The following is a 15,211-nucleotide window of genomic DNA, read 5'->3' on the forward strand; positions in this document are numbered from 1 at the left end:
CGAACGGTACAAATTAGACTACAAGGCAATAACATAGATCCGAAATCCCTCCGATGTTACATATCTAACTGATATTATTGCTAAACCACCATTCAAAATTTTAACGTACCTAAAGTCTACTCCACAACTAAAAGTCACACAAGAACTATGAAAACAAAAGTTTATTGTCAAAGTGTATTTTCTACTTATTAATGGGTTATTCCTGGAAAACCCATTACTTCCACTATTACAATCTTTTTCAGAAATTGCATAGAAACTTTTGTTTTGTTTTCTGGCAAATTCTATATATTTTTCTCTTTACTGATGCTTATATACTTCTGTTTGTTACCTTTATCTTCCCATCTATTTCTAGAAAGAAGTATGATGTTTTCTTGAGTTTTAAATGTGAAGATACCCACAATAACTTTACATATAAACTATTAAGCCAAATAAATCAGAGAAAGAAATGAAAACAGACCTGTAAAACTTCATATTGCATTATAATATAACTTGTTTTGAAGCTTTCACTGATTGTCTTTACTCTCCAGTGAACACTAGGGTTTGAGAAAAAAAAGGGAAAATGAATATAGGTGCGAGGTGCCTCACGGGTTAACATATTAGATTTAATCTCCAAATAAAATTGGGTTAATTATGGAGTTGGTCATCAGAATATCAGATTAATTAATATTTTTAAGATACTTACAAATTGGTCACCAAAATTGATTTAAGAAGATTGAGTTAAACATAAATGAACGAACATAACCGAACGAACATAAACGAACGAGACCTATGTTCGTGTTCGTTCATTTAATTAAACGAACACAAAATCTTGTTCATGTTCGTTCATTTAATAAATAAACACACATAAACGAATTTCTCGCCGCACGGTTCATGAATGGTTCGCTGAATGTTCAGTTCATTTACAGGCCTAGTGGAGATTGAGGCTTTTCCCATTGAAACGGAGGTCGAAATAGCGTTTAAGGGGTCGAAAAAATGCAGACTGGAAAGTTTGGACTTCATCGACCAACGGATGCGACGGTTGGTGATTATAGACCCGTCCGTTAAGTTTTTTACGTTGAGATAATAAAATAAAACAAAAACTAAACGTTAAATATGATTTTGAAAAATTAAGTGCTAAAATATATCAAAATTAATAATTTGTGTACTAAACACCTAGTTTACCCTATAAACTACTACTAAACTACCCAATATTCAAACGCCAATATTACGCGCCTTTCATCCACGCGCCTTCCCCCAACTACCCCATTCACCTTACTTTCCCTGCCACGTCTCTACTGCGAAGACAAACAAAAAATTGTTTTAATATTACTGCTTAAAACTCTTTTTTTTTTCTTTTCAAATTTTGGAATCAAAACTCCCTTTCACTGGAAGAATTCAATGGGAAACTTCTCATCGATGCTGACTCAGTACGATATCGAAGAAGTACAACAGCATTGTAACAACGCGTGTAAATGACTCACTCTAGCAGCCATTTTGCTTATATTTACGTTTCGAAGTTTGATCTTGTTACGACTTAGTGGTTTCAGAGCCTTTGATTATGTGTTTGTGTGTGTGTTTTTCTGGGTGATCTGCAGTTTCGCAGCAGGAGATCGTTTCTCTATACGAGAGATTCTGTCAGTTGGATTGAAAAGGCGGCGGTTTCGTCTCCTCCGAGGAGTTCTTGTCCGTGCCTGAGTTTGCTTTTAATCCTCTCTCTCAGGTTTTTTCTTTTCTTTTCTTTTTAAAAGAATTTATTTGTTCATTTCTTGTCTATATAATGTGAGTTGTTACAGTGCTTTTATGGTGAAATTATGTTTTGGAAAATTTGGCAGAGATTGTTGAGGGTGGTAGATGGATTGAATTTCAAGGAATTCGTAGCGTTTTTGTCTGCGTTTAGTCCTTGTGCTACTTTGCAGCAAAAAATCGAATGTAATGGTTCCAATTTTTTTTTTAAATAATATCAAATTTAGTTAATTGATTCTTTCAAAAACTGAAATTTGCAAATTTGTTTTGTAGTTATATTCAAGGTGTATGATTCAGATGGCAATGGGAAAGTTACCTTTAATGACATGTTGGATGTTTTTCATGATTTGACTGGCCAATACATATCTGAAAAGCAGAGGAAGGTTAGTATAGTTCTTGATTGATTTTTCTTTCAATGTTTATCTTTGTTTAGTTAACTGGACGGATATTTTGTCTTTTTTGCGTGTCAATCTATTGCTCTTTCATTCGCAAAAATGTCAATAAGCTGCAGTTTCGAAGAATAAGTTTTGAGATAATTTACTTTTTAAAACAAATGATCAGCTAAAGTATCGTTCCTTTTTACTAGCCCCTCATATTAACCACTCACCAAACAAATCAATGTTGAAGAAAGGACGGGATGTAGTTGGAGAAAACGGATGACAATCTCAGAAGCACTTAAAAATCATTGTTCTCTTTGCGATTTAATTTATTGTAAAGAGACATGCTGTTACAGGTCTGCAAAAGTTTTTTCTTGGATTCTTAATGTCGGGAATGCTAGATATGAGTGTTTCTTTAGCCCATAGTTTGACTTGTTATTAGAAATGCCTCCTTTTACTAACTGCAAAGTATTTTTATTCTGTCGAGATACAAATACTGCATGCAGTGTTGTGGCATTAAATCTTTTTGTCACTAGAAATTAGAATATTTAGATCTGGTTGCTTTACACTCAATGTGCTTTTTGTGTTTGGCTATTGGAACAGCAAGTTTTGACTCAAGTTCTTGAGGAAGCAGGTTACATTAAGGAGTCCCTGCTAGGTCTGTCAGACTTTGTAAAGGTACCATTGACTTTATATGTGATATTTTTGGTGTTTCAGCCTTTGAATAGTGTCGTACTTTCTTTTTGTTTTAACTTAACAAGGCTAATAATGTGATGTCAAGGCAAAAGGAGAGACAAAAGAAGGGTTTGAAGGATAGAGTTGTTTCAAAACCTGTTATATATATAGTAGATAGTTCACTTTAAGAATTTATTGCTTGAAATTTTACCATTTAATATTAGAACAAAGTCTTAAAACTGTTCATAGATTAAATGATTATGGACATATCTCTGTTGAAGCTCCAAAATAAATACACTTAGCTCGTAGACCACTGTATCCCCATTTTGAATTAGGAAAATATCAGCTTCTTGTTAACTTTTGAGAGTATACAATTTAATGGAGGATACAGATGTTAAGAGCAGAGGAAGACCAAAGGAACTAAATGGAAACTATAAAAGAGCATCTCAGTTTTTCTAGCTGGTTGAGAATCTAGTGTTGAATTGAACTCAGTTGTGCATGTAGCTTATTCAATGGTGATGGGGAACAGGGTAGTTGTATCATAAACGAGTATAGTGTTGAATTCGAGTTCAATTGCAGAATATGATGCATGTGGCTTATTCAATAGCGGTAAGGAGTAGCTTAGTTATTGTTGGTAATGCATTGAGAATACACCAGATTATTGCTAGACTTTGCTTCCTTTTATTCAGGATAGGGGTGTTCATTAGAGTTGTCAGGCCAATCTCTATTTGAGCTAGCATTACAGGTCATCTTGCAATGTATTTCTTACCTTTGCCTTTATAACTATGATCTAATTCCTTTACCAGTTGAAAGTTAGTTTCTGGTTGACAGACCGTGGAAAGCAGTTGAAATAGAAAGGCAGCATCCACTATTCTAGATTCTCGAGCAAGCAAATGTATACGAATATAAAGATAAGAGGTGAAGAAGTATCATGCATTAGTTACAGAACCTGTCATGCTCTTAGATTTAATGCACAAGAGGAGGAGGGCTGAAAAGGAGAAAAACATCATGCTCTTAGATTTAAAGCACCATAATAAGGAGCAATGAGACAATTAGTTAACTTGAACAAAAATTGGAGTACGTTTGGTGAATAGAAGTTCATTTGAATTTTAGTCTGATCCGAATGGCACATGAACAAAAATTAGAGTACCTTGTAAGAGAACTAGTTAATTTGGGGAGAGGACAACATGATATGAGTACATGACCCATAATAGAGAAACTTCAGTCACATCTTAAGTAGGTGTGCTCATGTTAAAAGAGTGTGTACTTTATAGCATGCCTGTGCCTACTCGTTTGCATTGTCTATGACTACTTTCTTTTATTCATTTGAGTTATTCCCTGAGAGGTCAAAGTCTTGATCAGCTCGATTTTCCTAACTTCCATAGATCCAATTTTTGTGGCTCTTCTAGCAAATTTCCTTTACATCTAGCTCTTAGCATTACATTCTCACCATTTTTGGAAAGACATTAGATGCATAATCTGAGCTTCTACATAAATGATCAGTGCTTTTAGGATTCTTCTGGTTGCGGTTCACTTCGCTTTCTTTCAAGTCTTCTCAGAGTCTCCGGTTTGAAGATGGAAGTTGAGGTTCCGGTGGACTAAACTGCAGGTAACCACTCTACACTACCGTGATTTCCTAGCATTGCCAACATGGAGGTCTCATCTCGAAAAATGGATGGCAGAAATGCTTATGCTGTAATTTGCCTAGTTAACTGACTGGAATCTCTAAGCATATCCTTTTTAGATGCCATCTAACCTGAAACAGTTAAAAACACTTTAAATTATTTCACTAGGCTTTGTTTTAATGGGTGAAGTAGAAGGAAGTAAGCATATATTTCTCCTTTGGTTGAAAAACCTTATCAGAAAGCTTTCCATCCAAGAATGCCAGTGTATTTGAATGTATCGTTTTTAGCTTAATATTAGTTATAAAGCTGGGTAAAATCCTCTGGTATATGCGTGTTGAATTATATCGATTAACGATGACGAGAAAAAGGGTAAACTACACGTGTCGAAAATATTAATGTGATATTATCATATATTTAAAGTATTAATATAATATTATTACGTATCTAAAATTTTGATATAACGCGTCATAAAAATTAATATAATATTATCACGTGTTCAAATTTTGACATAAAATTATCACATGTATATAGATGTAAACGCGACATTATATTTTCAAAATGCTTTATATATTTCGTGCCTCAAACTTGTACAAAACATATATTTTATATCTTAAATATTGATGTGGTATATGTCTAATGTTTTAGTGTAAAATATCCCATCATAAAAAAATATTAGCTTTCTCAAAATATCATTTTCCATAAACTTATTACCAGAAGCCCATCTTCTGCAACTGTTTTCTGGGTATTTTGGAAGAATTATGAATTTGATTTTTGTAATATCAAATGGACACGTGGAGAGCACCATTGATTTTGAATATTAGGATTGCAAGATGATACACGTCAAAGTGCTGACAACTCTTTCTTCTCACCTTTACAGAAAAGACTCGAAGATGGTGAAATGAACCAGCCAGCACGAGTTTGCTGCTACTCTTGAACGATTCATTTCTGTAGTTGCCGATTTGCTCATAGAAAAGCAGTGCGAAAGTGACGTGAAAAAACCCTTAAGCTGCACTCACCTGTGTGGTTGGAGAATCAAAATATTATTATGCATTATCATCGTCATAACATTGCCTTCGTCAAACTAAATGGTAACTTGCAAAAGGTTAGAGCATCAGCCTAACTTCTAATCTTAGAAAAAGATCAACATCTGGAAAGGTATATCAACTCTCTAGAGATTACTTTAATTTAGATTTGTTCATAGGTCGGATCAGATTAAATTCATATACAAAATTAATATATTTCATCACTAAAATCTGTGTTATGATTTTCAAAATGATTAACGGGCAAACAAAATGATTGAAAAAAAAATAAATAACATCTAGATTTACGTGAAAATTTCAAAACAGGAAAAACCACGAGTAGAGGAGAAGAAACTTTTATTATGCGTCCATAGGTCGGATCAAATTTGATTTATATACAAAATTAATATGTCTATCAACCCTGTCGTGTAGGTCTATCGTAGGCCTTACGCTTTTATTACTGTTTTGATTGTAACTTCGTGGGCCGGTATAGGAAGAAATTTGGTCATAACTCTAACATAATGATATATATTGATTTGATGATAAGAAAAATGAATTGTGACGGCTTTTCGATGGTCCAAAGAAAAAAACCGCGGTCGATGGTTCTGTAGATGTAACAGAGAAGATGAACATACTAAAGAATATGATGAACTCTTAAGAGTAAGAGTGTCCAAAACGAGAGAGAAAATAATAATTTCTCTTTAATTTTATATGAGGTTTATATACGAGTCTTTATTGTTGATATTAGACCCAAGATGATAATAATTATTTGTAGATCGATTAGATAAAACCTAGCTGCATAGTAGAGTTAATGGTTATGTGATTGACAACAATCATGCAAAGGACTGTAATTGTCCGGAACATATGGAAATGAGGGTCAGCTAATTTTTTTTTTTTTTTTTGCAGTGCAAAGTGTGTTTTACATGTTTGATATTTCACACAACTCTTCAGCACCATTATATGTATTAATAGTCTTTTTTTAGCTTAATATTCCTTGTGGAGGTCCTTGTCTTGGGGCATTTCATCATTCTTCCCCTTTATTTATTTATTTATTTATTTATTTTGCTTTTCTTTTTGTATCCTCTTAAGCTTTACACCAAAGTGCGATCAGCACTATGTGTATGTGTTTCTGTAAAGTATTTCTACCTGCTTTGGCTCATTGTAATATCTGTCTGCTACCATTCAATGATTCATCGTTTTTCCAGAAATTGTCACTAACCATGCTTATTTAATATGTTATCTGCAGATCGGTATTGATGTTTAATTAGTTACACATTGAGGTCAGTTCATGCATAAACAAACAGCGTCAGATGAGTGAAAGTGTTTTGACAAGGCAAAGTAAAACCAAAACTATATAATGTTGACTATTCATCTCTTCTGATTTGGACGGAAAGTCACATACGGTTGTTTAACGAAGAAGAAAGGGAGAATAGATGAACTGAAAAATATTATGAACGAGAGAGATATGAGAGATTCCTCCATCCAGCCTTGCATGGTGATTTATATAGTGACATTTAATTTTATTATCAGACTTATGGTGTTAATGATTATTTATAGATTTCCATGCTAATTAGATATGGTTGTCAGGTAACAGATTAGTTCATAGATCACATGGATCTACCAATGATTATGTCAAAAGATCATAACTGATTAAAGGATATGAAATTATGAAAGATATAATAACTTCGAGTTCAACAAGCGGAGATGCAACTTCTTTGTTAATATAAAATTCATATTGCCACAGCTAAACCTGTTTCTGTATGTAAACTTCTTTCATTTTCAAAGCCTTGTGATTTCACAAGTTGACTATTGGATATCGATTTGCACGTCAACCATTAATTATAAAAAGAAATTCTCTGGTTCCTATCTGTTTTCTTTTGCCCCAGACAATTTGACCTACTGCAATAAACTCTGATTTGTGATTCTGAATATATATATATATATATATATATATGAGTTGTGATGATCATGTACTCAAGTGGGAATAAAATATAGGGTTAAAGACATCCACTAACACCAAGTCGTTTTAGGCAATATTGCTATATTAATGGTAGGCCGAAAGAGAAACCGACTGCAATTGCTATCATGGATATCATTTATTAAGGAAAAACGTCATCTTTGGTTGGTTGATCACTTAAAAAACGTTTCGCGAAGGGTTAAAGTTTATTTCGATATGATTTAGTGTTTGAATCCTAACATTTCCGACTTTTTTTTAATCTTGGAATAACTTTACCAACAAAGATAATGTTTAAGTGGGTAAAAAAATGAATACAATGATGTACTTTCTTGAAAATTTGATGTGGAGTGATATTTTTCTGTCATTATTGTGTGATCAGATGGGAAACATCCTTGGAAGAGGGTTCTCCGGTGAACATTGAGGCCGGATTGGCGAGATACTGCTTTAGCCGCCCCATTTCGAGGGCCACGTCCAGCATGGTCGGTCTTGTTGATGGGTTGTGTTGAGTGCACATGAGGCCAAGTTCAACCAGTTCCAGTATGACATCACGCCATAGTTTATCATAACTTGTTAGCATTGCACCAGGGCTGCACCTAGCCAGTGCTTGCGTTACTATCGGTTCGAGCTTATGAGGATAGTGACTTTTCACCCATTCGTGCAAGCTCGAACCTGCTTCGTCATCGGTGGGACGCCTTCCCGATACGATTTCCAACAAAAGGACCCCGAAACTGTATACATCCCCTTGAGTTGAAGCTCGTTTCCCCATTCCGTATTCTGCATTTAACCAAGTGAAAGATCAATAACAGAGTGTACAAACTAAAAAGTAATAACACACGTGATACATATAGATCGAGTTATGTTTCGATCAAAAATAAAATCGACAAAGAAGAAGGAAATGCATATACCAGGAGCTATGTAGCCAACTGATCCACATAACAAGCCATCTGCAGAGCTGTAGGAGATTGAATCATTTGCAGAAGTTGTCTCATCGACACCTCGAACCAGCCTTGCAATTCCGAAATCTGTTACCAAAGCAGTCATGTCTTCGTCGAGAAGAATATTACTCGGTTTGAGATCACAGTGAACGACTTTAACCGGTGCGTAATGGTGCAGATAAGCAACCCCTTCAGCTACATCGCTGCAGATGTTTACCAATTGGATCAAATGTAATCCATGTTGTATTCCGTGGCTCGGGTATAGGTGTCTCTCGAGACTCCCGTTCGGCATCAGAGGAAGGACCAGAGCCTTGAAATCTGGCTTGCTGCAAATTGTTATGATCCTGATCAAATTTCTATGCCTGGTTCGCTTGAGGACTTCACATTCTCTTTTGAAACTCCCTGAAATATCCCCTGCTGTCTTTGTGTCTAAAACTTTGACAGCTATTTTCATATTGTCCCCAAGAATTCCTTTATAAACATGACCAAAACTGCCCGAACCAATTAAGCTTGATGCACAGAACCCACCAGTTGCTTCAATGAGTTGTTCATATGAGATTCTGGGGTACTTGAGCTCTTTCCTTTCGTTTTCTTCGTCTTCGAAATCCTCTCCATCGACAACAGCCAGCCGGTTTCCGAACTTTGATTTGCTAGTCACTAGAGGGTATCCAAACATTAGCAATATAGGAGTCACTAGCAATGAGGCGATGATAGGCAAGAATATAACCAAACGAGAAGGATGTTTCTTTCGGCATTTCGGCAGGCCTTTAATCGAACCACAAAGACCATCATTCCCTATGAAAGAATCTATAGTCAGAGATGAAAATGCCCCCTTGTCTGATATATTTCCATGGAACTTGTTGAAAGAGAAGTTCATTGCCACGAGCGTAGTTGATGCCTGAAATGTCTCTGGTATGTCTCCGCTCAACCGGTTCAAACCAACATCGAGTTCTTTAAGGTAAGGCAACTGTCCTATGGAACCTGGAAGTTCACCTTCCAAGGCATTACTCGAAAGGTTGAGGTGCTCGAGGGCAATGCAGTCCCCGAGTTGCGATGGAATCGTGCCCAAGAGATTATTCGACGATAGATCAATGGCTAACACCATGTCCATTTTACTCAGCTCTAGTGGTAAGGGTCCATGAAGGTGATTGCTAGACAAATTCAAGTACAACTTCAAGCTCCTCAATCCAGCAACCCCACCAGGAATTATCCCGGAAAGCTTATTGTGAGAGAGGTCTAAAATCTCCAGGTTGACACATTTGCCCAAACTCGAAGGAATTGTCCCTGAAAGCTGGTTTCCATAGAGTAGTAATCTTCTTAGCTGAGGGAGATTGGCGAAACTATCTGGAATCGAACCCGAAATCTTGTTCATCGACAAGTCCAACAGCCCCAAATGCGTTATGTTTCCTAGAGCAACCGGAATCTCACCGGAGAGCGAATTATTCGACAGATAAACTCTCTCCAGTTTCTCAATTCTGCATAGCTCATGTGGGATGGAACCATTCAAAAGGTTACTAGACAAGTTCAAGAGGGTGAGGTTCACAAGGTTCGAAATCCGAGGAGGAATCGGACCGTATATCAGATTATCATCGAGATGAATCTGTACAAGATTGGTAGAAAGATCACCGATAATAGGAGGTATCTGTCCACCAAGGTTATTTCCTGCTAATTCTAGTTCTTGAAAGTTAGAAGAATTGAGCAAAGAAGCAAAAAAAGGCTCGAGGTTAGTGTTACCATCATGGCTAACGAAGTCATTATAGGACAAATAGAGGAACTGCAGCTGTGGCATTTTACGTATAATATCAGATGGCAACTCCCCACTTAGCTTGTTGGACTCCATATCAAGCCATTGAAGCTTCGACGAGTTCGAAAGGGCTTGAGAGACTCGACCAACTAGTCGATTCGACCAGAGCAACAGAAACCTCAACTCCACAAGTGAACATTTACTCGTAAGAGGAATTTCACCACTAAGAGAATTGTTGGAAAGATCTATGTATTGTAATGAATACGATCCATTGCAGAAAAGTGAAGCTGGGATGTTCCCATCAAGCCGATTGCTCCCGAGATCAAGGTATACTAATTGATGAAGAAATCCCAATTCAGAAGGGATGTTTCCTTGAAGAAGATTCCATGATAGGCTAAGTTGTTTGAGCCGAAAGAGAGAACCGAGCTCCAGTGGGATAAGGCCATGGAAGAAGTTCTTTGACAAATCAAGGACCAACAGAGAAGAAAGATTGGCTAGACTAGGAGAAATGGTGCCTTTGAGTGACCTGTCACTAAGGTCAAGCTGCACCACTTGGTCTCTTTCATGGTTGCAACTGACACCCGACCAGTTGCAAACATGTACATTGGTGGAGTTCCAATGTTCCAGGGAGTTTCCAGGGTCTGAAACAACAGCCGACATGAAGGAAAGCAAGGCAACTCGATCGTTTTCGAGTAGAGCATTCTCGTCGGCTGTAGATACGAAGAGAATGGTGATCAAGAAAAGGAAACTAAACTTGGAAAATTTGCAAAACCCCATTGTTTTTTGCGGAACAAAATAAGTAAAAAAAAAAGTGGTTTTGATTCGTTTTGCAGTTTGCACCAGTAGAAGAGCCTGTAGCGTTTGAGATGACTATATATACAAAGGAAGAGGAAATATGTGATGATGGCCGGCGAGGCTGCCTAACCAGCGTTGAAGGAAGGAACGTACGTTTGGCGCCTATGATCTTTGACTAATGCAATGGAATTGAGAGATGGACCAATCCAGGGTCAACAAGTGTGTACATCTACCATTAAGTAGATCGATTTAACACGAGATTATTTTTTTCCTTGAATAATTTAGGATGATTATTTAACTGAAGTCTCGAATTCTATATCACGAGAACATAAATGTATTAAATATCGAATAGGATAGTTTTAGATGGACCAATCCAATGTGAACATGTGTCGTGTAACAAAATGACAGGGTAACGAGGCGTGTGCAATGGTGGTGTACATGTCAGCACCTAGTAGCCAGGCCTAACACTTTAGGCTAATGTTGTTTGCTTGTGAAACTGGGGCAATTAGTGGATGATGCGTGGGCTTAACGAGATCTTTACAAGATAATCTTAGGTTCAAAATATAGATTACACAGGGACATGCGTTTTCATTTAATATATATTTTTGGGTGTGGACAGGCAGGGAGATACAGATTATGGCCAGATACAGAGATCAACTGATGTGTTCTATTGGGTAAATTTGCACTGAAATTTTCAAGGATTATAGAATAATAGGGTAGCTACCATACACCCTGAACTTGTCGAATTACTATATTTTTATTACATTATAATCATATTTAAGAATTTAATAATGATAATGTAATGCATACTTGCAGGGTTGGGGAACTTGTTACTGTTGCATATGTATAGCTTTGCTACGTGTTGCATGAAAGTAAATAGTTTGGGGCAAGTGAATCCAAACATTTGTCTGTTACCTGTAAAAGTTTTTTTTTTTTTTTACTTATAGGTCAACATGATGGTCATAATTCTGTTCCAGATGAGTTGTTGTTGTCATATGGGGTAGTAGTTTAGTTCCTTTAGTATTGTTATTACATCTTGAAAGTTCGTTTAGAATTGTGATTTCGACACGTTTAAATACATAATAATTTTTTATGTGATATTTAACAAAGTTGCAAGTAATATAAAAAAGGGCTAAAGTACACAGATGATCCCTCGACTATAGGATAATATTTTGTCAAGTCCCAAAACATTAAAAGTTACAAAATGATCATTCGACTATAGTGAGTTTCTTTGTTGAGTCTCTCCACTATTAAAAGTTACAAAATGATCCTTCGACTATAGTGAGTTTCTTAGTTGAGTCTCTCGATTATTAAAAGTTACAAAATGGTCACTCGACTATTCATTATGCTCCAAACTTGTCTTTTTTCGTTAAAAAATTATCGGTCGTCTGATTTGAATGTTAACATGCTGACTGAGATATGATAGTCGTTTGAAATTATGAGATCGTATTTTATCATATCTCAGCCGATAGGTTAACGTCCAACTCAGATTGTCGTTAACTTTTTAATGGAAAAGAACAAGTTTAAAACATAACAAATAGTTGGATGACCATTTTAGCTTTTAATAGCTGAGTAACTCAACAAAATAACTCCTTATAGTCGGGGATCATTTTGTAGCTTATATAGTCGGAGACTCAACCAGACATTGTCCTATAGTTAAGAGACAATTTGTGTACTTTACCCCCTAAGAAGATAAAAACTGAAGAATTTGTATATTTTAAAATACCAAATGACATTTTCTTAAATAAAGTTGTCGGAGTTTTGAAGGATACAAATGGGGGAGCTGCCTCCATTATTCATCCCACCATTGATCCACTTGCTATATATACTAAGCATGAATTTAGACCTTTTCTGTCATGCCGATTTCTTTTCCTATATAAAAGAGAAAAACACGTGTGTTTTGATCCACTTGCTATATATACTAAGCATGAATTTAGACGTTTCAGCCATCCCACCTTTGCCTCCATTGTTAAAGCTTTGTTCCATTGACCCCGACAATTATATAAGAACTCGAGAACGAACCAGGAAGAAACTCGTATGAGATGGGGTTTGACTCAAACTGAGTAGGTGAATATATAAAAGAAATAGGAAAAAAGCAGCAGCTTTAGATGATAAAGAAGATATCTGCAAGGTTCAACCATTCCATCTTTTGAAAATCTCAACTCGGATTGAAGACTCATGACTCGGTCTTAATTCGCATATGAATAGATAATCATCATCATCGTGACTGCATAATTAAGGCTAAATTGTCTCTATATCTTACGCCATAGTTGCCTTCAAAGAACTGCAAGTAGCCCTTGTCCACCATCGTGCCTACGATGAAGTTTAACTTATTACACACGTTCAACCCGTTTTAAAAGATACGCCGGTAGGGTTTAGTTCATGGATTATTACTTTATATTTTTAAATAGAATTTTCGGACCCACTTTATTATAAATTAGAAATGTTATATTAAGACATCTGATTTATTTGACAGAAATTTAAGGTTACAGTGTGTTGTTTGGATGACAAGTATAAGATTATCCATACGTAATTTTATTTTTGATTAAGTAGAGAGATATTATAATTGTAAGACAAATATTGGGATTAAAATCCACAGAAGCTAGGATAATATAAGATTATCTGAAAGTAAATTTTATCAAATTGTCTCTGTGATATATTGAATTAAAAAAATTAAAATTATGAAGAAAAAAACTCTTCAATCAGATGCTAACACATGTTTCTAGTGAAACATGTTGCCATTTGATCAGAAGATTAAATTTATTGAATTAAATTAAAATTATGATCAAATTGATAAAATGTATAAGTAATGAAAATAAAATGTGTAATTATACCAATTTATTAACTGTCACTTCATCAAATACTAACGACATGTGACTTGACTGACATCATTTAAATAGTTAAGTGATCTAATTGATAAAATTTAAAGATTAGTGATAGGATTGGAATCTCCCCATAATTAAGTGGTTATTGATGTAATTTACCCTAGATTGAAAAACGAAATCTCCTACCGTGGGAGGATCCATCTTCACCTAAACTTTGATAAAGAAAATTATTGCATTTGACCCCAAGAAGAAGAAAAAGGAAAAAACTCGAAAACGCACGATGAAAAAATTCATGTGAAATGCGGCTTTGCTTTTGAGTATTGACTAAAAAAAACAACTAAAAGAAATAATATATATACCTCTGAAGCAGATTTAGATGACAAGGAGCATATCTGAATTTGGCAAAGTTCCAACCATAGCATCCTTTTTCCTTAAAATACAAAAACAGCCCAACTAGGATTCATGACTTCATATTAGTTCACATATGAATGTATCATCGACATCATCATGACTGCATAATTAAGACGAATTTGCCTCTATATCTTATGACAAAATGGTTTCAAGAGAGGCCTAATGATAAAAAAATACTCCTAACTTTTTTACTCCTATTCATTTTTCAAAGTAATTTAGCCACCAATATTTTAGTCTGGAACAAAATGACATCTGATTGGATGAAAATTATTAATCGACTAACGATCAACGCGCGACAAGTCTTATATGTCCAAAGTTATGATGTGACATACAACATGTACATAAGTGATAATTTGACACATATCACATGTATATAAGTAATGGCGTGACACATATCACATGTACATAAGTTATAGTGTGGTATATGCCCAATGTATTTAAGTGATAATGTGGCATAGATGTGACATATGCTAACCGTTAGTCAACTAATGATTTCTATCTAACCAGAGAACCTTTTGTCCCAAAATAAAACATTAGGATTAAAAGAGAAAATAATCTCAGTGACCAAAAATGTCTTATAATATACGATTTTGACCAACTTTTTTTGGATTTGCCAAAATGACCAACAAAATCGCAATGCGAAATACAAATCGCAACGCGATCTCTAGAATCGCAAATCAGTTACCAGAATCGCAACGCGATTATTAAGCATCGCAATGCGATAGTACAAATTCGCATTGCGATTTTCCATAATCGCAACGCGAATATGAAAATCGCAACGCGAACATATAAATCGCAACGCGATTCTGACTATCGCAACGAGTATCCGTAAATCGCAACGACAATACGTAAAATCGTAACGTGTATCTGTAAATCGCAACGAGAATACGTAAATCGCAACGCGTATCTGTAAATCGCAACGAGAATACGTAAATCGCAATGCGTATCCGTAAATCGCAACGACAATACGTAAAATCGCAACGCGTATCCGTAAATCGCAACGCGATTTTTAAAGCGCCATTACAATCGCGACGCGTATTTTATTTTCAAATTCCAAACACGAATATTAATTATCGGAACACTGAACCGTCCACAGTATATCCCGTAATCGCAACTCATAACCTAA

General features: G+C 35.6%; 1 protein-coding gene and 1 pseudogene across 1 annotated transcript; one reads left to right on the forward strand and one right to left on the reverse strand.

Moving 5' to 3' along the window:
* Positions 1-1,360: 1,360 nt before the first annotated feature.
* On the forward strand, positions 1,361-4,628 carry LOC120201366 (annotated as a pseudogene).
* Positions 4,629-7,700: 3,072 nt separating this feature from the next.
* On the reverse strand, positions 7,701-11,044 carry LOC120201367 (putative leucine-rich repeat receptor-like serine/threonine-protein kinase At2g24130). The gene is made up of 2 exons (XM_039201993.1): positions 8,281-11,044; positions 7,701-8,149 (listed from the first exon to the last, which is right to left on the reverse strand). The coding sequence occupies exons 1-2, from the start codon at positions 10,829-10,831 to the stop codon at positions 7,740-7,742; spliced, it is 2,961 nt and encodes a 986-aa protein (XP_039057924.1). The 5' UTR covers positions 10,832-11,044; the 3' UTR covers positions 7,701-7,739.
* Between the last annotated feature and the right edge of the window lie 4,167 nt (positions 11,045-15,211).

Source organism: Hibiscus syriacus, unplaced genomic scaffold, assembly GCF_006381635.1.
Source record: "Hibiscus syriacus cultivar Baekdansim isolate YM2019G1 unplaced genomic scaffold, ASM638163v2 tig00007179_pilon, whole genome shotgun sequence".
Classification (NCBI taxonomy): Eukaryota; Viridiplantae; Streptophyta; class Magnoliopsida; order Malvales; family Malvaceae; genus Hibiscus; species Hibiscus syriacus.

Excerpts from the sequence above, each read along its gene's own strand:
- LOC120201367 (XM_039201993.1), bottom strand. The coding sequence starts at position 10,831 with ATGGGGTTTTGCAAATTTTCCAAGTTTAGTTTCCTTTTCTTGATCACC. Across the intron at positions 8,150-8,280 it reads AGTTGGCTACATAGCTCCTG|AATACGGAATGGGGAAACGA; the intron begins GTATATGCATTT and ends GGTTAAATGCAG.